Below are 23,779 nucleotides of genomic sequence, written 5' to 3'. Positions count from 1 at the left end.
TGCTTAATTCAGCCACTAGAGGCCATCTGGCCTGCTAATACAATCACAGTTGTGTGCCCAGCCGGCCGATAGCACCCCTTGTTGGAATGAATGACTATGTAGACTGAAACACAAGGCTCCGGCAGCCATGTGTGTATCACAAATTGTATTGTACCTTGTCTTGCATGAATGTGTACTGTTCAACAATAAATTATAGTGCTGTTTGGTTAGAACAATCTACATTCTATTAGAACTTTTCTGCAATGTTATAATAATAAAATTCTGTGTAGAACCTGCAGCAGTTTATTAGCCATTACACAGTTACTGTTGAGCTGTGCTGTCAATTTCTTCCTCCACTATTACAAAGTGAATAATGTAGTAATTTCCAGTCTAATGTGGGAACTACCTACAACTCAGAGAATGCACACACTTCTGTGTGCTGATCATTGCAAAATCTACTTATCTCAATGTTTTTGTACTTCATGTTCTGTCGTAATATATGTAACAACTCCTCCTTTTCCATAATCCCTAAGGTGCTTGAGTGCAATCTTTCACCTAACCCTGTAGGTACATAGTCAGATAGGCACAGGATATCTCTCTTTTCGGGAGTTCTCTAAATTTTCGAGACAAGAAACTCCTCTACCTTATCACTCAATCCTCTAAAATAAGCTAACTTTACTTAATTCTGTGCATTCTTAGTAATTTTGTGGGACTGTTCTGTTATTTGAGCTTCCTTCATAACAGAGTGCCTGAATCCTGATTCTAACCTGAAAAGAGTACCCCTCTCTCTCCATCTCCCTCCCCTCCCCCCATCTCCCCTTCTCTCTCGCTCTCTCCTCTCTCTCTCTCTCTCTCTCTCTCTCTCTCTCTCTCTCTCTCTCTCTCTCTCTCTCTCTCTATCTGACACCAGTAACCACAGGGATCTTGCTTCTTGTGATGGTCCCCACCCCTATACATTTTCTGCAAGAAGCTCAGCCAACCTATCTTTCGCTCTCTTATTCAGGTGTAGACAGGTTGATTGGAATACCTGTGTATTGTGCTTGAATGCTGATGAATTTTTTTGTACTGCTGTATGTGTTTATGCAGCCCCAATCAGTCAACTACAAATGAATTCTTCCTTTCTTCATTTTTGTTTCACACTGAAAATACTTGTTTTACCTGTTCTTACATAATAATGACAATGGGTGGACTGACATGAAAATAAGATGTATTGGGTTTTGCTATATACACCTATTTCACATGTAGTTCTGATATTTGTTAGTGCTGATAATTTATGCTTTGTTTTGTTGCAGGATTAGTGAAAGATCTTGCAGAAGAACACAATTTACCACTGAGAGTTAATCTTAATTCCACCAGGGGCTTTCATATTCAAATGCCAGTTGGGAAGAAACAAAAATTTAATCAGACAGATCTTCCACCAGTTTTCATTCAGGTACTGCTATGTCTTTACGTGTGGACTCAGACAGCTACATTGAACTACGATGCTTTAAAATAAATGTCTTATATGCAATGCATATTGATATGCTCTGTGTGAAATCACATGGTCAGTCTAGTGAATCCCATGCAATGGCTCCAGACAATGACTTTGTTATTGTGTGTAAATAATAACACGACAAAATAATTCTGCTTCATGATCATCATTCCCATCTATTGGCTCATTCTGGTGCTCAGCTTGTTTCAATGATAATTTAGATAGTGAAAAACTCGGTTTTAAGATGTAGGATGAGAGTATAATCCAAGGAATACAAATTTTAAATTACTAAATGTTTTAACTTCAAGATTCAAATTACAGGAATAAATGACAAACACTGTTTTGACTGATGACCATGTAGTTTGGTCCCTTCTACACCCAACAAATGACAACCACTGTTTTCTAATTCTGTGTTGTTATCGTTGTGGTCTTCAGTCCAGAGGCTAGTTTAATGCAGCTCTCCATGGTGCTCTATCCTGCACAAGCCTCTTTATCTCTGAGTAACTACTGCAACCTACATCCTTTTGAATCTGCATAGTGTATTCATCCTTAGGTCTTCCTCTACAATTCTTACCCTCCACACTTCCGTGCAATACTAAATTGGTGATCCCTTGATGCCTCTTAACTTGTCCTACTGACCGATCCCTACTTCTAGTCAATTTGTGCCACAAATTCCTCTTCTTCCCAGTTATGTTTAGTACCTCCTCATTAGTTATATGACCTACCCATCTAATCTTCAGCACTCTTCTGTGGCAATACATTTCAAAAGCTTCTATTTTCTTCTTATCTAAACTATTTATCATCCACATTTCACTTCCATACAAGGATACACTCCACACAAATACTTTCAGAAAAGATTTCCTTACACTTAAATCTATACTCGATGTTAATAAACTTCTCTTATTCAGAAACCCTTTCCTTGCCATTGTCAGTCTACTTTTTATATCCTCTCTCTACTTCAACCACCATCAGTTATTTTGCTGCCTAAATAGCAAAACTCATCTACTACTTTCAGTGTCTCATTTCCTAATCTTACTTCCTCAGCATCACCTGATTTAATTCAACTACATTCCATTATCGTCATTTTGCTTTTGTTGATGTTCATCTTATATCCTCCTTCAAGACACTCTCCATTCCTTTCAGCTGCTCTTCCGGGTCCTTTGCTGTCTCTGACAGAATTACAATGTTATCGGCAAACCACAAAGTTTTTATTTCTTCACTGTGATTTCAATTCCTACTCCAAATTTTTCTTTTGTTTCCTTTACTGCTTGCTCAGTATACAGATTGAATAACACCAGGGATAGACTACAACCCTGTCTCCCTCCCTTCCCCACCACTGCTTCCCTTTCATGCCCCTCGTCTTTTATAAGTGCCATCTGGTTTCTGTACAAATTGTAAATAGCCTTTTACTCACTGTATTTGACCCCTGCCACCCTCAGAATTTGAAAAAGAGTATTCCAGGCATTGTTGCCAAAAGGTTACTTTAAGTCTCTCTTCTAAGATAAGTTGTAGGGCCAGTACTGCCTTGGGCGTTCCAACATTTCTACAGAATCAAAACTGATCTTCCCTGAGGTGTGCGTCTGCCAGTTTTTCCATTCGTCTGTAAAGTATTCACATTCGTATTTTTCAGCTGAGATTTATTAAACTGATAGTTCGGTAATTTTCTTACCTGTCAACACCTGCTTTCTTTGGGACTTACATTGTTGTATTCTTCTTGAAGCCTGAGGGTATTTTGCCTGTCTCGTATATCTTGCCCACCAGATGGAAGAGTTTCATCATGGATGGCTCCCCCCAAGGCTATCAGTAGTTCTAATGGAATGTTGTCTGCTTCCAGGGCCTTCCTTTGACTTAGGTTTTTCAGTGCTCTGTCAACTTCTTCATGCAGTATCATATCTCCCATTTCATCTTCATCTATATCCTCTTCCATTTCCATAATGTTGCCCTCAAGTACATCGCCCTTGTATAGACACTCTATATGCTCCTTCCACCTTTCTGCTTTCCCTTCTTTGCTTAGAACTGGTTTTCCATCTGAGCTCTCGATATTCATACAGGTAGTTTTCTTTTCTCCAAAGATCTCTGTAATTTTCCTGCAGGCAGTATTTATCTTACCCCTTGTGATATATGCTTCTACATCCTTACATTTGTCCTCTAGCTATCCCTGTTTAGCCACTTTGCAATTCCTGTCGATCTCATTTTTGAGATGTTTGTATTCCTTTTCACCTGCTTCATTTACCGTATTTTTATATTTTCTCCTTTCATCAATTAAATTCAATATCTCTTCTGTTACCCAAGGATTTCTACTAGCCCTTGCGTTTTTACCTACTTGATCCTCTGCTGCCTTCACTGTTTCATCTCTCAAAGCTACCCATTCTTCTTCTACTGTATTTATTTCCATCATTCTTGTCAATCATTCCCTAATGCTCTCTCTTAAACTCTCTACAACCTCTGGTTCTTTCAGTTTATCCAGGTCCCATGTCCTTAAATTCCCACCCTTTTGCAGTTTCTTCAGTTTTAATTTACAGTTCATAACCAATAAACTGTGGTCAGAGTCCACATCTGCCCCTGGAAATGTATTACAGTTTAAAACCTAATTCCTACATCTCTGTCTTACCATTGTATAATCTGCGAGGGTGGTTTGAAGAGTTCCCAGAATCACCACAAGAGGTCAGTGTTACTGCAACGAGTTGTTCATGTGGTATTCATTCGGCTGTTGCTGTAATGTCACTTCAGTGCTCTTGGAAGAGAGCTGTGGCAATGATATGGCTCTGTTGTTGTTCCCACATAGTGATTTGCAAATATGGAAAAAATCGAAATTTGAGCAGTGATTAAGTACTTCGTAAAGAAATGTATGAAAGGAAAGGACATTCATCCCAATTTCCAGAATACACTGGGGGACTGCTCCTTCATATTCAACTATTGCCAAGTGGTGAATGAATTTAAATTTGGTCAGGAAAGCTTAGATGATGATCGCTGCAATGGTCGGCCAAGATGTGTCACTACTCCAGAAATCATTGCAAAACTGCACAAAATGATCATGGAGGACTGAAAGTGCATGATATTGCTCACCCTTACCAGATGTCATCTGAAAGGGTGTATCAAAAATGCGTGAAATGGATGTATCGGAACAATGTTTGGCCCGTTTTAGGAGAAACAAACAAGATTTTCTGCACTAGTTTGTGACCACAGATGAAACTTGGGTGCACTACTATACCCCAGAGAAAAAAAAAACAACAGTCAAAGGAGTGGCAACAGCTGATTCTTCACCACCAAAGAAAGCAGAAACAATTATTTTTGCAGGAAAGGCTGTGATATCAGTGTTCTAGGATGCAAAGGGGACTCTGTTAGTAGATTATCTCCCTACTCGGCATACAATTACTGGAGAAAACTATTGTAACCTCCCGGACAAATTGTAACAAAAGATACGCAGATAAAGGCCAGGTTTAGCAAGGAAGAAAGTTATCTTCCATCAAGACAATGCGCACCCGCACACATGTGATGTTGCCATGGCAAAATTACATAAACTAAGGTATGAATTGTTGCCACACCTGTCTTATTCACCTGATGTGGGTCCGTTAGGATTCCATCTATTCCCAAAACTGAACATTTTTCTTGGTGGACACAGATTCACTTCAAACGAAGAACTGATAGCTAGAGTTGACAACTATTTTGCAGGCCTGGAGGAAACTCATTTCCAATATGGGATCAAGGCACTGGAACATCATTGGGCCAGGTGCATAATCTACAAGGAGACTACATTGAAAACTAAAAAAATGTTTCAGTGATGTAAGTACTTTTTTTCTGTTCCTTTTTGAGAACTTTTCAAACCACCCTTGTATCTGAAACCTTCCAGTGTCTCCAGGCCTCTTCCACGAATACAACCACCTTTCATGATTCTTAAACCAAGTGCTAGCTATGATTAAGTTATGCTCTGTGCAGAATTCTACCAGGCAGCTTCCCCTTTCATTCCCTATCCCCATTCCATATTCACCTACTACTTTTCCTTCTCTTCCATTTCCTACTATCAAATTCCTGTCTCCTATGACTATTAAATTTTCATCTCCCTTCACTATCTGTCTCTTCATCATCTGCGGAGCAAGTTAGCATATAAACTTGTACTGCTGTGGTAGCCGTGGGCTTTATGTCTATCTCGGCTACAATAATGCGTTTATTATGCTTTTTATAATAGCTTATCCATGCTCCTATTTTTTATTTATTATTAAACCTACTCCTGCTTTACCCCTATTTGATTTTGTATTTATAACCCAGTATTCACCTGATCAGAAGTCCTATTCTTCCTGCTACTGAACTTCACTAATTCCCACTATATCTAACTTGAACCTATCCATTTCCCTTTTTAAATTTTCTAACCTACCGGCCCGATTAAGGGATCTGACATTCCACGCTCCGATCTGTAGAACACTAGGTTTCTTTCTCCTGATAATGACATCCTCCTGAGTAGTCCCTGTCTGGAGATTCAGATGGGGGACTATTTTGCCTTTTACCTCTGGACTATTTTACCCAGGAGGACACCATCATCATTTAACCTTACAGTAGAACTGCATACCCTCGTGAAGAGTTAAGGCTGTAGTTTCCCCTAGTTTTCAGCTGTTTGTGGTACAAGCACAGTAAGGCCGTTTTGGTTGTGTTACAGTGCCACATCAGTCAATCATCCAGACTGTTGCCCTTGCAACTACTGAAAAGGCTGCTGCCCCTCTTGAGGAATCACACATTTGTCTGGCCTCTCAGCAGATACCCTCCATTTTGGTTGCAACTTCGGCACGGCTATTGGCATTGCTAAGGCACACAAGCCTCCCTGCCAACAGCAAGGTCCATGTTTCATGGACTCTGAAATAAAGATCCTGGCAAGTACTTACCTTTAAGAGGCAATATTTTAGTACTACTGACAGATGCATATGAAAGAATAAGAAACTATCCTACCCCTTAACTCAACAAAGCCTTCCCACCTACACAGAAATTTTATCCCTCCATATTCAAGGACTGCACATTGACTACATCTGAAATCAGAGATGGGGCAGGCAGACAAGTGACCTCGACTAAGTGCTGACTCAGCTTCATGTGCCATATGCTTACTTTAAGGCCCTCATTCAATCCAATGAATGATCCATCAGTCAAAGTCTGTATAGACAGATTAGCAAATTATAATTAATAATATTGAATAAATCCCGAAAGATTAATAATGGTAGACAACACTGCTGAATTATGTTTAAAATCAATTAAAGATTTATTGTAACAAATGAGTAATCAGAAAATTGTAGCCTCACATCAGGTGCAGTTAATAGTCAAATAATGAAACTGTGCAGAACAGTAAAACAGCATAATCGCAAGACATGTGCATACATATTCCCTTGTCATTCCATCAATGTAAGAAAACACATATATCATTCAAAGTTTGGTGGCAATCTTCACTAAAGTAAACCATGTAATATTGTTCATAATTTGGAATAATTTGCATGAAATAACATTAAGTTCTTGAAGCCCAACAGAAACGAACATTAACAGCAGTAAATAATTTCTAAGTTCAGATCTACACCTACTCACCCATTTGCAAAGCTGATGTTCAAATAAAGGCTCTACATCAATTATCAGACTGATTGCATGATACATTAAGTTCTCCACAGAAATACAGTACTAAATAGGACTCAGCATTTGCTCAAAGTCATGCTCATGTCCCACACTTTTCACACAGTTGAATTTTTATCTTGCACTCTAAGTCTACCTCTGCACCTTTGAGGAATGAACTATATCCCATATCCATACACAAAAAATTGAAGTCTTAACTAGTGCGGCTAGCTCACTGCCCAGAGTGTTATCAACATCAGCACCACCCTTGCCTCTGCAAGTGCCTCCAGCGGACTGCACCAAATTAACAACTGTGCCGAATGGCCACAGGGATGCTGACCCATGTCCTATTATGCTCTTGATCTAGTATCAGATAACAATTAATGCAACAACTTTTGTAAATTGACCACCATTCAAAATTAACACCAGTTACATACACACACATGTCAGAATAACTGCTTCTCTTCAAAATTTGTTATTTTGCCTCCTCTCATGATAACAAAAGTGCATCAGAACATGAACTATTAATTAAAACATCAAATTGTGCCACCAGTCCATTCCATTTCAAAGACAAAATGTATATTAAACAAACAGATATGAATAAAGCTGGCTAGCTTATATGGAGTATCTTTCAGCTCTCTATTCATTGGTGTATTCAGATTTTTAATTAATCATTACTTTTATTTTTTTATCATTTGAATAACCAATAAATTCACTATTAAATTATAGAAATCATTGTAAATGAAGAAGATCAGTCAGTGATCGATATATAGAGAAATAAACTGTGATTTAAATGAAAAATGTAATGATCTACGAGCTGTGTTCATAAATTTGAATAAATTCTTAGGTAATAAATGTTTGGGTGAAGACGGTCTTTATTTAAATACGTTAGGATCCAAAATTCTTAGTAAAATGTTCCCTGATTCATGTAAAATTATGAAAAAATAGCGGAAACTGATAAGATTTGATGGGGATGAGAAACAGTGTTTGGTAACGAAAACTGCAATATCAAAATGGTATCCAAGAAAGAGTATGCTTGAGACCATAAATAAGAAAGAACGTGCTTACGTAATGCACTTGAGTATAACTGGTCTAAGTGTTGACTTTTCAAACAAAATCCATAAAGTGGATGAATTACAGATTATTCTATCTGAATGTAGAAATATCAATGTTATTTGTCTCAATGAACACTGGTTTGCATCTGACGATATTAATACTCCCAATAAAATTGAAAAGAGAAATCACCTGGAGACTCTTGCATACTTACTCATTCTGATACAAAATATGAAATAAGAAATGATTTTAATGATTTGAATGGTGTGTGTACATTTGAAAGCTGCTTTATTGAGTGAAGGGACCTAAATCTTGTAGTAGTTTCTATTTATAGGGTATCAGAGAAAGCTACAATTAAAGCTTTTCTGGTGAACTTTCATTACCTACTTGAAAAGCCCAGTAAAGAAAAAAGGACAAAAAAGTAATGGCTGCTGACATCAATATTAACACCGTAGTTGAAAGCAATGACATTTCCAAATTCACAGATTTAACAAAAAGTTTGGCTTCAAAATAAACTTCATGCAACCCACTAGAGTAAATGCACAGTCAGCTACCTGTATTGATAATATTCTAACAAATTATGTGTTTGAAGATGTTTATAAATTTTGCATAGATTATGAATCTCCAACCACTCTGCATTGTTCATTGAACTACCAGAAATTAACAAATAAGTTTCATGTAAGAAAAGCCACACGAAAAGAAACTTAAGTGTCAAAAATTAAGTTACATGTAGAAATAAGTTAAGAGAGACTGAATGGCCTTACAACAGCTGTATTCCGAGTGACAGTAACTTTAATAATTTTCAATTAGCTTTCTTGAAATATTTAATCTAATTTTTCCACTTAGAACCACATGTAACAAAACGACTAATAAACTTAAATGGATAACTCAGGGTATAAAAAATTTCTAGTGCCAGGAAGAGAAAACTCCAAAATGAACTGAAATATAATAGAAACAGATGTTTTAAAGGGTAGTTTCGTCATTATAAAGCTATATTTAAAGAAGTTCTGAAGGCAGTCAGACAAATGGCAAACAATAAGTTCATTGTATGACACAGAAGTAAAACAAAAGCAGTGTGGTTTTTTTAGTCAAATGAGAGTTAGGTGTTAGGGTTAGAAGTAATGAAATTTCTAGGATTAAAGTAGGTGATAGCCTTATTGTAAACTGAGCTCAAATATCAGAGTGTTTAAATCAATTCTTCATAAATGTGGCAAAATCAGATGTTGATGTAGCAGAGTAAAGTAAATCCCTTTGAACTCCACCAAGAAGCTTAGTATCTTATGGATTTAAAAAAAGTCACAATAAAGGATGTGACAAATGTAGTATTATCACTAAAAAATACGAACTCTGCTGGGTGGGATGGAATACCCACTAAAGGATTAAAACAATTGACATAACAGCACCTCCCCTAACTAAAATATTCAGCCAATCTTTTGAATAGGGATGCTTTCCCGATGTTTTGAAGTATGCCAAAGTTAGACCTCTGTTCAAGAAAGGGTTGAGGGAAGACATGGGAAACTTTCGGCCTATTTCTGTTATTCCAGTCCTGTCAAAAGTTTTAGAGAAAGCAGCTGCAAACTAGATCAACAATTTTATTATATAAAATGATATTATTGTTAGTAACCAATTTGGATTTCAACCAGGAAAAAGCAGAATGAGATTTTCACTCTGCAGCAGAGTGTGCACTGATATGAAATTTCCTAGCAGATTAAAACTGTGTGCCGGGCCGAGACTCGAACTCAGGATCTTTGCCTTTCGCAGGCAAGTGCTCTACCAACTGAGCTACCTAAGCACGACTCACAGCTTTACTTCTGTCAGTATCTCGTCTCCTACCTTTCAAACTTTACAGCAGCTCTCCTGCACACAGTTTTAATCTGCTTGGAAGTTTCATATCAGTGCACATTCCACTGCAAAGTGAAAATCTCATTCTGGAAGCATCCGCCTGGCTGTGGCTAAGCCATGTCTCCACAGTATCCTTTCTTTCAGAAGTGCTAGTTCTACAAGATTCGCAGGAGAGCTTCTGTAAAGTCTGGAAGGTAGGTGACGAGGTGCTGGCAGAATTAAAGCTGTGAGGATGGGGTGTGAGTCGTGCTTGGGTAGCTCAGTTGGTAGAGTACTTGCCCGCGAAAGGCAGAGGTCCCAAGTTCGAGTCTCGGCCCGGCACACAGTTTTAATCTGCCAGGAAGTTTCATATCAGTGCACACACTGCTTCAGAGTGAAAATCTCATTCTGAACACAGGAATACTTTGTGGGACTGGGTTGTAGCTAGGGATAAGGGAACTTTTCAATATTGACACAGATGGAAGGAGCAAGGATTCATGGTGGTGGAAAAAATGTGAAAAATTATGAAAAAAATCTTAGAATTACATCTGAAAAAATTTGCAAATATCTGTGAAAAATCACGAGAAGGATGAAACGGATGCAAAAGGGGTAAACAAAATGAAATCTGAGGGAGTTGACGATAGTGAAATGCGAAAACTCACTGAAAACCTAATAACCACCAGCAATACCTTCAGTTCAACAGCTGCCACCCATTCCTTACCAAGAAGTCCCTGCCATACAGCCTAGCCACCAATGGTCATTGCATCTATAGTGATGAGCGGTCCCACTTGAAATATACTGAGAGTCTCACTGAAGTCTTCACAGACCATAATTATCCTGCCAACCCTCTACAAAAATAAATATCCCGTGCCATATCGTTCCAGTCTTCCACCACCTCCCAAAGTCCCATTGTCCAGTCACAGAGGAGCATTCCCCTCATAACTTAGTACCATCCAGGACTGGAGCAACTGAATTACATTCTCCGCCAGAGTTTCTACTATCTCTCGTTGCGCTCTGAAATGTCCTGCCCACCATCCTTCCCATCAGCACCAGCTTTTCTGAATTGTGCAGGGAACTTTCCCTGCTATATATTCTACGTTCCCATAATACTCCCAGCCTCAACCTTTGTTAGTCATTGTCCTCACCCATCCAGCCCCTTCCCTGCTCCCATTACAGCACTACAAAGCCCTGATTCCACCATTGCACACAGTCTTTTTACTTCTCTCCTTTTCCAATATCCCCACCCCCTTCCATCTAATCTGCAGCTCTTCATTGTCTGCAGCCCATACCCTACTATCCCTCCCCTCCATGCCCCAGCCTCGTCCTTACCCCCACTCAGTTGCCACTCCCATCTCGCACTGGTGTTGCTGCTCAGAGTTTGGCCTCAGTTGCGTGGGAGTGTGTGTGTGTGTGTTTTCCATTTTTGACGAAGGCCTTACTGGCTGAAAGCTTTATTTGTGGTAGTCTTATTGTTGTGCCTATCTGCAACTCAGCATCTCTGCTGTATGGGAGTAGCAACTTTCCTTTTCATAATATTGTTATGTTCCATCCTGGACTCTCTAATATCAATTTGAATATGAGTCTTTTCATTATGTTCATCACATTTCTGCTCCATATGACTGAATTGAGCTTCCCAATGACTTTGCTTCTGTCATTAATTTTTTTTATTAATGTATAAATTTCAATTTCCCTCTTTTTCTAAAATGGATCCCATATAGTAAAAGTTGTCAGTTTTTTTGATGTTTTCCTCTCCATGTAAAGTTCATTAGTAAGATATCCTCCTTTTTTATAATTAATTTGTAAAACTCAGTTTTTATATTCAATTGCTAGCTAATTACATATACAACATAATTTGCACCCTCTACATCTTGTACCATAATTACTTGGTCACCAGCAAACAGTAAATGGTGCAGATATGTTCCATCAGTAATCTCTGGCCTCATTCAGACTTCAAAAATGGTTTTACCATATACAATCAGCATCTACCAGAATTTAGATTATTTTAAAAGGAAGGTTTACTTTTAGTGCTGTATTTGTAGATAGGCTGTTGAGTAATGTAACCATTGTGTGAAAAATAATTTTCAGGTGTAGTAGTGTTCTGGGCTGAGACATGTGGAAAATGCAAGTTTTTCTTACGTTGTAGGTGGATATGTATGGGATATGATGATTTAGTTGCATTTCTCTTATAATATTTAAAATTAGTTTATCTGAAAAGCAGGATAGATTTATAAGTAATTTTAAAAAGCAGCAGACTATTTATTTTTAAACAAATGAAATAAGACTACTTACCACTGCCTATCTCTGACCTAATCCACATTAGTCCACCCACTCCATGTGATACTCAGTGAAGCCTCATATATCAACAAAAATAATTCATTTTTGAGAATGTAATGTAAATGGATAGATAAGAAATCTACTCACCAAGCAGTGGCTGGAGAAGACACATAAAAAGGTATTGAAATCTTAAGTTTTTGCAGCCAATGGCTCCTTCTTCTGGCAGATGTATCAAAGGGGAAGGAAGAGGGTAAAGGAAAATGACTGTTGAGGTTTAAGAAATGGAGAGCTTTCAGAAAAGTCACCCCTAACACTGTGTCAGAGGAGACTTACCAGACAGGATGAAAAGGAAGGAATGACTAATTGTTGGGGACTGCACTGGATGAAATTTTCATCCAGTGCATTTCCCAGCAGTCAGTCTTTCCTTCTCATCCTATCCAATAAGTCTCCTCTTGCCCCATTTCCTAAATCTCACACCATTTCCTTCCCCTTCAATCCTTCTCTCAGAAGAAGGAGCCACTGTCTCTGAAAGCTTGAAAATTTCAACACCTTTATATGTGTTTCTTATCTATCCACTTACATTATACGGGGGTCATTCCATAAGTCATGGCAACTATGGTATATTGTATGAACATGTGACATCACGGTTATCACAGTAAATACATTTGAAAGCCCACGGGAAACAGTACAGATATTGATTGACTTAGTGGACAGCCCACATCTACCTGTACTGTCTTTTCAATGACTGTTATTGAACAGTTTTTAACAGAGGACTGGTGTTGGACTGTGCAGGAGTTAACAACACTGATAGATATGTCAAGAGCAACAATTGTTCCACATTTTGCGGCAGGACTTGATGGTGTGCAAGAAGTGTTGAAAATGAGTACCACATCAGTAAACACAGGTACATAAATGGATGCAATACGAGAGCAGCCATATCAGCCTGGAGCAATATGAGCAGGAAGTTGGATTATTGCAATTGATAAAACTTGGGCTTGAGTGTATGAACCAGAATTGAAGATCCAATTAGCAGAATGGTGTTATCCAGGTTCACCATGATGACACAAAGTGCAAGAGAATCCCTCACCCATGAAGGCCCAGCTCATTCTGGCATATGGCAATTACGGTATTGTGGATTGTGACCCTGTTAGGGACAGCTGCACTATCTATGTCCAATATTACTGCAACTTTATGCTGTATCACCTGCAGTGCACACTTCAATGAAAACATACAGCACTGCTGGATAATGCAGTCAGACTACATGATAACACTACAACCCACACAGTGGTGTATGTGGAGCACCCTCGACCACCCACCCTACTCACCAGACCTCAGTCCATGCAATTCCAGAACAGAAGAAACCATTGCATGGGAGACACTTTGCAAACAGTACAAATATCTTCATGGTATTTCAGTGACAGGTAGCATAGATTTACGGCAATCCTAATAGCAGTCAACACCTTTCTCAATGCTGTGTGGCTACATGAGAGGACTATTTTGAAGGACAGTAGTTGATTTTAATTCATTTTTGTTCCACTTGTACTGATGCCCAGTGAATTTGCACAGAGTTTGAATTTGTGTGTGTCATTTCACCCTTTGCCATGACCTCCTGTATTGGAACCAAATTATATGCTAGCATTCAGATACACACTAACTTATTGGTTCAGCACACATTTAGGAACTCCCGTGTTGTCACACTACTGCAAGATATACCATAGTTGCCAAGACTTCTAGAATGACCTTCATATTTTAAGTGAAGCCTCAGTATCAGGAGGATACTGCTAGTGAGCTATATTCTGCTGTTGTTTAGGTATCACAGAGTATCATCTGGATTAGGTGAATTGATGTGGAAGTAGTGACAGCTGGGGAGGGATGTGGTGTGTGTACAGAAGGAGGGCAGCAGGCAAAGAAGATAGCAGTTCAGGTGAAGAAACAGAGATTACCCAACTGCAGCCAGCTTAATTGCTTTTTTAACACAAGAATACAGAGGAACAGAGTTTGAGGGAGGATGTGAAATAGAGAGTGGATGCCAAGAAAACAGTATGCAGAGGGCATATAGTGTGATCTAAGGAGTTATTTGTATACGCAACTGAAGTGAAGACCAGAGGAAATATGAAACTTTTAATGAAGAGGGAGGGAGTTGTGAGTGGAATGGAAATAGGAGATTAGGAAGTGGGAAGAGGTAGGTGGATGACAGGGAATAGTGAAGATAAGGCTGGGAGCAATGCAGGATCAAATGTTGTGTTGGAAGAATAGGTCCTACCAGAGCTCTTTGGAGAAGCTGCTATTGGGATGGATGAACCAGATGATAGAGGTCATGAAAAGCCATTGACTTTGACATGTTGTGCAGAGTAGGTTGCTGTGCAGCTGGGTGGTCAGTTTTGACATTGGCCACTGTTTAGCACTGACCATTCACAGAGGTTGGACAGTTGTTTGGTTGGTGGTCATGGCTATCCAAAAATCTCTGCAGCAGTTGCAGTGAAGTTGATATATCATATGGCTTCTTTCCAAATGGCCTTGGGACCACTGAGGTAGAATACACCAGTGGTAGGAATAGTTAGGAACCAGATTAGTGTAAGGTTGTATCAGTTGGACAGTGGAAAAAAAACCAATTTAGAAGTGGTAAGAAAGATTTTGGTTGGATACTGCAAATTATTATGTCTTGTCAGTGTGTTCCAAGCTTTCCACTGCAAATTGAGGGGGGTGCTAATGTGTGCCTAGTTAGCAGATGTGAGTTTACTATTCAAAGAATATTTCATGTTACATCTTTACACCTTTTTGTGGAACAAATGTGGATGATAGTGCCTGTCACTGAAGAACTTATGCAGAACTTTCAGTGTATTGGTAATGGCATTGTTTTTCACTGCAGATAATGGCTGTGTATGCTAAGACTGCAGGGAAGAGATGTTTTCAAGTGAAAGGAGTGGACACTTCCAAAACTTTCAAAGAGAAAATTTTATTGACACTGGTCTTTTGCAAAGTCACCAGAGAGTTGTTGCTCAATGTCCAGGAAGACAGCTGTTAAAACAGATAAGGATCAAGTGAACTGAATTTGAGAGGAAGTAGTGAGGTTATGAAAAAACATCAATGCTGGGGTATTTAGGGCCTTAAATCATAAAGATGTCATCAGTAAATATGAATTTCATGAAGAGTTTAGGTTTTTGGGTAACTAAGAAGGTCTCCTTTTGGTGGCCAGTAAACCAGCATGAAAATGCTATATCCATATCCATAGCTATGTTGTGGATCTGTTTGTATGTTTGTGAAGTGTAGTAGCTTATGTAGTGGATGAATGTTGAAGATGTTGGGTGACGTATATGACAGCTGGATCATATTTCAAAATATTTGTTTGAGACCTTTATACAGACTCTGTTATGCTACAGAGCTTTGCATAAACTTTTACCTTTTTTCATATTATAATTTTACAACTTCCACTTTTACCTGTATTTCAATAAAACTAGTAATAGATGTCCATATTTCCAGCAGTCTGAAATTTAGTGAACAGTCCTTATAGAGTGGTTCTCTATTTTCAATTATGGTTAGAACTTTATTCTTTCCAATTTCTCATTCCAGTATTAGTATTATTGGTGTTTGCATGTTTTATAGGTTCAAAGAAACAGATCAACATTTTGCTTTACAACAGAGCTTTTAATACAGGCTGATGAAAGATGCAAAGAAGCTTTTCATGAAATTCAGATGCTAAGCAATGTGTAAGTATTTTTTCTGTAAAAAGAAAGCACACTATAAATGCGGGCAACCTTCAATTTCTTTTTTGCTTGTACAAGGAAAATTTAAGGTTTAAATAATATAACCATAAAAATGAAAAAAATTACCAAATTTCAGTAACTAACCTTCATTGCTTATTCAAATTGTGAGTGTTAATTAGCTAATTTAGCACAAAACAAATGCGTTTGTGTTTTCGTTTCTTCCCTATGTCATTTTCATTTTCCACCAGTCCTTTTCCTTTCCTGTTACACATCTATTACTTTTCTCCTCTTATCCATTGACAGTCATTTGACTTATAACAAGACATTAAATATGAACCTACACATTTTTCTCTTTTATTATATTTCACTCAGGTTTTGCCACCCAACAATGGTTTCTCCATGTCATTGTGTCATTGAGTGTCAGGTGTTCATGATAATGATGAGGAGGGCACAAAAAATATCTTCACTCAGCAAATTTGATGGAAAGCTGAAAGCTAATTACTTGTGCAAGACACTGAACAATTCAGTTAAAGACAACTCAATTCAGACATACTGCAGGATTTTTACTGAGTGGGTATGATTGTCACCAGGTTATGAAGCACCCACTGTGGGTTAATAACATTACAAAGTGTCCAGAGAAATGGACTAAAATGCAGTTTCAAGGATAGTTGAACATTTTCTGACAAATAACAGCCAAATAAAAAATAGTATTTGAGAAGTCTGTGACAAACTTGAAAGGCAATTACTATGAACCAAATTCTCAAAAAAACCTAGGAAGGATTAGTTCTTAGTAACGTCATTTAATGTGTGATTTTCACAGTTATTAAGTCAGATAAGTGGTGACTTCTCTATTCTATTCCTGAGTAGTTGAATTTTCTCCAACATTTTTCTTAAACATGTTTTCTGCAACACTTTTCTGCCATATAATAGAGCTTGTTTACACAAGATAAAGCCAATGCAGGATGCAAAAGTACAATGAGCAGTTCAGAACTTGATGAAGTAATACCCCACTATCTCTACTTCCAGTTACCAACAAAACTGTTGCTTATGAACTCAGTCTCACTCATTAGGCTGTCTGGAATGTTGCAAATGAAAACTGCTTGCATGTCTATCATTCACAAAAGATTCTTGCTTTTAATGCAGAAGACTGTACATATTGCTGGAATTTAGAACACTGTCAGCTTCCCAATGATTGTAATCTCTGCTGTATCATTCTATTTACTGTTGTTTTCTGATAGTCATCAGTATGGCAACAATTGACTAAAATATTTGAGCATAGTTGGGTCAGGACAATTAGTTCCCGAGAGTTGCCTCTCAAATTGCCCGATTTAACATCACTGTTCTTTTTGTGGTCTTTTCTGAAGGACACATTTTACCAGGCCTGAATCAACATCATGAAAAGCTAGTTGCAAGAATTTTTGAGATTGCAGATTCATGATATGTCAGTAATATTTTAGGAGGTATTCCAAACATTACTTCGCTAGTGTCCACTTTGTAGTGATGTTGGAGGTAGAAATTTTGACCAGTTTCTGTGAACAAACTGATTTGAGAAAAAAATGTTTGTTTTATTTTTTATCATTTTCTTATCTTACTGTTACTTGTCTACATGTTAGAATAAAAGTTCATTCTTGGTACCTATGCATTAGATAAAATTAAAATATACAGTCTTTAGGATTCATCATTAGCAGCACTGCATTTATGTCTTATGTTAGCTACCTTTCTTCTTGTTGTTTCTGAAGCACTTCTTATTAACAAAACAAATTAATGAATTTATTGTACCCTTAGCTTAGCTGCTTAAATGGTCAAGCTTTACCCAGTAAACATCACGATTACATTTCATCTTCTGCAACCAGCTTTGGGTAAGAATAAAAAGGTTGCCTAGTCTTGGCTGCTCAAGTTAAGCAATTAATTTGAGCAATTAACCAATATCTGTGGCCTTTAACATAAGAGTTGCCAGATGGGACAGTTTAGGATAAATGCCACTCTTCAGAATGTTTATTGCTGATTGGCTGTCCTTTGAAAGTCATAGTTCCACAAAGATGCATTTGTAACCTAAGTTACCTCTAAAATTTTGCTTGATACAATATGTTCTGTTGCCTTCAATTTCTCTCCCTTCTCTCTGTTAGTTGTACAACACAAAATAAAATGCTAATTGTGTCATTGTTGAGTGCCCTAAAATTCCTGAAAAATAAAAAGTTAAGTATTAAACTACGAGGTCTCCTATTTTTTTATAAGTGCAGAACTCTGTTTGTGTGGCAGTTGGTCACACTGTTATGAAAAGTGCTTCAAGCGCTTGTGTAAACGTGCATGCTGCGTGCACTGAGGTGCTCAGTCTTGGCTTGGCAGCCATTGAGAATGGAGCTCACATTGGATGTTATTGCCAAGTGCTAATTGCGTGCAGTTATTCAGTTTTTCAACACAAAGGGCACTGTACTGATTGAAATCCATCACTGATTGACGGAAGTGTATGGTGAGTCATGGATGGATGTCAAAAATGTTCGTAAGTGGTGTAGAGAGTTTGCAGCTGGTCGGGCAAAATTCATGACGAACAAAGGAGCAGGAGACCATAAATTTCTGAGGAGACAATATTGAAGGTTGAGCAAAGTATGCGTGAAGATCAGCAGATCACCCTGTATGATCTCAGCACGTTGGTTCCTGATGGTTTCTGAAGCACCACTCACAGAATTTTAATGGAAACACTGAACTACCGGAAGGCGTACGCAAAAGGGTGCCATGCATGCTGACTGAGGACCACATGCGGCAACAAGATGATGCTTCCTGCGCATTTCTGGACTCAGTTGTCACCGGTGACAAAGCCTGGGCATACCACTTTACACCTGAGACCAAGCAACAATCACGCCAGAGGCAGCATCCTTCTTCACCAAAGCTGCGGAAATTCAAACAGACACAGTCTGCCGGTAAAGTCACGACAACCATTTTTTGGGATCGGAAAGAGGTATTGTTTGTCAACTTTATGCCCTCTGGGAGCACAATTAATGCTGACAGGTACTGTGAGACTCTGAAAAAACTCAAACAGGCAATTTAGAACCAGAGAAGAGGAATGTTGAGCAAGGGCATAGACATTCTCCCTGACAACGCTCACCCACACATCACTCAGCAAACCGTTGCTCTCCTGCAACAGTTTCAGTGGAACATAATCATCCACCCACCCTATAGTCCTGACTTGGTGCCCAGTGTCTATTACCTGTTCCCTAGGTTAAAAGAACATTTAGCCGGAAAGCGATTCAGCTCTGATGACAAGGTGAAAGAAGAGGTTCATAACTTTCCAAACAGTATGGCAGCGAGCTGGTATGACATGGGCATATAAAAACTGCCACAGCATCTACAAAAATGCATCAACAGAAGTGGTGATTTTGTCGAAAAATAGCTAAATGTTCAAGCTGTAAACTGATGTAAATAAACAGGTCTATGTACTTATAAAAATAGGAGGTTTTACATTTCTTTTACAAAAACTGATATATATTATAATTCTTTACATAGACTTGAAATACGATCTTAGTCATTTTTAACATGTGTAATGGTCTTACAATGATTGGATTAACTATTCTAGTCCATAAGTATAATCACCAGATCATTGTATTTAATATTAAAATTATTGTTCTGCTGTTATTTTTATGTTTTAGAGTGATTCTTGATCTACTAAATGAAATTCGGGAAGAAGTTGGATGTCTTTATAAATTATGTGAAAAAATTTCTGAACTTGACATGCTTACATCATTTGCTAAACTAAGTGCTCTGCCAAGTTACATCTGTCCACAATTTGGAGATAGATTAGATGTCAAGAGCTCAAGACATCCCATACTGGATTTCATTAATCCAACTGAGCCAGTCCCTAATGATATTGTAAGATTAATTTCTCTCAGTTTCCCATGTTATAATGATGTAGTGGTATGACAATGTAAACAGTTTCTTACTTTCAAATTTACAGTTTGCCACAGCAGATAAAAATTTTCAAATCGTAACTGGACCAAATATGAGTGGGAAAACCATTTATCTTCGACAGATTGTTTTACTGCAAATAATGGCACAGGTAATGAACCACATTTTCTTGCAGTGACAAAGGATAATTACAAGTGTCATAAAATAAGATTAACATAGCTTCATATTGTACTATCAGATGTTAAAATCTTCAAATGTCTGTGCCTAGCAGCAGTGAAAATGGAAAAAGACTGAGTAGGTTCAAGAGCAGTCTCAATCACTTGAAATAAAAACAAAAAACACTCCTTGTGAATTGGGGAGACATTCTTATTCTGAGGGAAAATTAATACAAAGATATAGCAAACCAAAACACTTAGAAAATCTAATCAAGGGGGCCCTCACTGTAAAAGAATAATCAGAGATAGGCAATAAAAAGGACTCCCCTGTTAAACAGAGTTTAATTTCAATTCAATGTCTTTTGTTCTCACATTTGCTACAAGCTATTTTCTAATGTTTTCCTCTTACTTTTCACTGCTTTGAATACTTCTTCGTTTTCTGTTGTCATAAAATCTGTTCCATTTTCTTCGTATCTGTTTTTGGTCAGCACAATGAGTTTACATGGCAGCATTCAATTTTTGTTATTCCAAATATTTCATAGACTTTGATTGTTGCTCAAGTATTTTAAGCTGAATACTCTGTGCCTCCTGGAAGTTATTATTGTGGACTGTTTGTACACATTGTTGACAAAAAAGAACCATAATTCACTGACTCATCTCTTGATAAAACATCTTTGTTCCAAATCCAATCAACAAGAAATCATAGAATTTTAGACTAGCTGAAGTTCGTTCCACCACACCTGACAGACAGAGTGTAAATCATAGAGGTCACAAAACCTCAGATAAGGCCAAAATTTCAGTGAGACTCTATCAGAATCACATTATATTAATTTAAGAATTCCTCTCTTAGCATTTGAGGACCAGAACTAGTCATGGTCAGTATTAGCGAGCTTGCAGTAGTGTTAATCATGCAGAAAAATTCTCTTAGCTGATGACAGCAGTGCTATAGTCAGTAAGAAAACAAGGAACTCATTGCACATAAGACAAATGAAACCCTCAAGGAAGCTCTTAATGTTGATCAATATGCTGCAAAGTAATATTGAACAGAAAGAAAACAAATGACTGGATTTTAATTTGAATAGGGACAAATGACTATTATATTAAATGTAAACTGCATAACAAATAAAAAATTTCTAGGAATGAATTACGATTCTCAATTAAAATAGTGTGAAAATACAAAGATATTTGCTAACAGAATGCCATCAGCATGTTATGCCCTTGAAGTCTTATCATCAGTGTGTAATAGGCAGTGTCTTTTAGTTACATACAACCTGTGACTGGAAAGTTTTAAGAATGGGCTTGTAATTGTGCAATGGTGGTACTTACATGTTACTGGGATGCATCTCCTTCAAAATAGCCCCCTTCTGACTGAAAACACCGACTCCAACAGTGTTTCCAGTTTTGGAAACATTCCTGGAAATTTTTTTGCTGAAGTGTGTTAAGGATGCTCTCTGTATTTGCCTGGATGTCTTCAATTGAGTCAAATTGCTTCCCTTTCAGTGAAAATTTCAGTTAAGGGAACATGCAGAAGTCCACAGGGGGCCAAATCAGGGGAATATGGCAGTTGTGGAAGCACAGGAATTTTGAATTTGGTCAAAAGTTCAATGATGAAGAAGGCACACTGAGCCAGAGCATTCCACAATGCAAGCCTTTTCTTCTGCACCTTTTTGTGCAAATGCTCGATACATTTGTAGTATTCCTGTTTAATTGTCTGTCCTCCAGGGGTAAATTCATGATGCACAATACTGGTAGAATCAAAAAAACAAATCATCAATGTTGTCTTCATTTTTGACCGACTTTGCCGTGCTTTTTTCGGTCGTGGTGAACCTGGTGTCTTCCACTGCGAAGACTGCACTTTTGTTTCAGGATCATACCCCTATACCCATGATTTGTCACCTGTAATTACCCTATTTAACAAATCTGGGTCATTTTTAGTTCGATTAATCAGTTCTTTGCACACTTCAAGTCGGTATTGTCGCTGGACACTTGACAACAGTTTTGTTATGAATTTTGCGGACACTCAACGCATATTCAGATATTCAGTTAAAATTGACTGAACTGCATAGAAACTTAAATTAAGTTCATCAGCGATGATCAGGGAAGAGCACCATGACCACCGTGGGGGGAGTAGCAAGCAGAGAGTAGAGTGAGTAGATTTCTTGCAGTACTGAGGCATGGGATGGAAAGGTTTTTTGAAACTGAATATTTATATAGATATTTATCTTCCCATGTGGTACATATTTGTAGCACACCACCACAAAGACAAAGAAACTAATGCACACCTGTTCACTGCACACTGAACGACTGTTCACCGCAGTGGTAAACAGTGGCAGGTCACATACATCAGCAGAAGTTGTGAAAAGCACAAAATGTCCCAAATTATGTCAATGAGTTCCAAGCAGAACTATGGGTTTCAGCAAACAAGGGAAAGGGACAGACTACAGTATGTGAAATAACAGCTCCAGCTCTGGTTTTGAACAGGCGGGTGACATGTTGCAACTTGTTTCGTTGCTATACAAAACAAATGTAGGCCTACCCTACAACAAATCTTTATTAAGTAAATGAATGAAAATGCTTGACATGTCAATAAATCAAAACTAAAATTAATGATAAACATCTGTTTATACAATTATCTTATATTGCAGATATTTTTCTTGCTTTGGCAACAGCAAACTACTGTATGACTCCACTGAAACCCAAACATCACCTAGCACTTGTTCAATTGACACTGTTGCCATGCCACACAGTTGTGCTTGGCCCATTGTTGACATCAGGTACACTGCAATCAATTTAAGCTTCCACAAACGTTTTTGTCCACTTGCTACTGTCACTGGTTGTGTTAGCAAAATTTGTAAGGCTACACTTACATGCACACAATGCCATACTCTTTTTATGAGTTTCAAAGTTTCACTTGGTGTGCTACCAGGCTTTACCAACACTGAAACCAATTGAAGTTCATCTTTAAAATTGACAAGTCTGATGTCCTTGGTCTGTCCATGACTAAAACCATCACTCAGTTTTGAGCACTTGTCACTTAGAACATCAGATAACATGTTTTTAATTTTACTAATGTCATACCAAAAAATCACAAAGCTGACTGTGACTTTCAAGCTATTGAAATCTCTCACTGAGAATGCATATTATAAGAAGTCATCAAAAAGATTCCATTTGAAAGCAGTAAAGCCCAGGACCTTTATGTCAATCAGGCAAAATCGTCATGAGCATTGAGGCAATCACCCCACCAATGCATCAGGCTGAAGATACCCATTTAGTAAAATACCACATTCTGCTGTGTGAAGAAGTCTGTAACTGTCTGCTGCACACTCTCGTACAACAGGAAGCATTGACCTTCAATGCCTTTTTATGGGACTGAAGGTGTGGTAACCATATGGGGAGAGATCAAGACTATAGGGTGAGTGCTTGAGTCTCTCCGACTTGAATTGTTGTAACTTCTGTGTTAAGACATTTGTGATATGCGGACATACATTATCAAGACACAACAACACCCCCTGTCACAGTTGTTCCAGACATTTCATCTTAATTCCACAATGGCATTTTTTGACAGACATGCTGTCCCATACACATTCTTCATCCTCTGATGGATGTCTACCAGTGTTTGTCCTTTGGCAGCCATGAAAATAATAACAGCCTGTTGGTCCTGTTTGTATGTGTGTGGTAATAACTTTGCCATAGTTCAGGTTTCCACATTTACCATATGCACGTTGGAAAGACACGAATGCCACACTAATCCCTTGCTTAAATGTCAGTGCTTATATACCTGCAATGGAGTCATACTGTGTTGCATATACATTGCAGTAGCACCCTGAAATAGAAACTTTTTG

The 23,779-nt window shown here is 38.1% G+C and overlaps 1 protein-coding gene across 1 annotated transcript in view; it reads left to right on the top strand.

The window, feature by feature from the left end:
* The window catches only part of LOC126484459 (mutS protein homolog 4-like), a 302,928-nt gene that overhangs the window by 174,132 nt on the left and 105,017 nt on the right, over nt 1-23,779 (top strand). The window contains exons 9-12 of the mRNA XM_050108020.1: nt 1,272-1,411; nt 15,782-15,885; nt 19,527-19,746; nt 19,832-19,933. Of these exons, the coding sequence (XP_049963977.1) occupies nt 1,272-1,411; nt 15,782-15,885; nt 19,527-19,746; nt 19,832-19,933 (566 nt within the window). The remainder of the gene's footprint in view (nt 1-1,271; nt 1,412-15,781; nt 15,886-19,526; nt 19,747-19,831; nt 19,934-23,779) is intronic.

Source organism: Schistocerca serialis, chromosome 1, assembly GCF_023864345.2.
Source record: "Schistocerca serialis cubense isolate TAMUIC-IGC-003099 chromosome 1, iqSchSeri2.2, whole genome shotgun sequence".
Lineage (NCBI taxonomy): Eukaryota > Metazoa > Arthropoda > Insecta > Orthoptera > Acrididae > Schistocerca > Schistocerca serialis.
The sequence above is the reverse complement of the archived record's forward strand: the minus strand, read 5'-3'. Positions and strand labels throughout refer to the sequence as shown.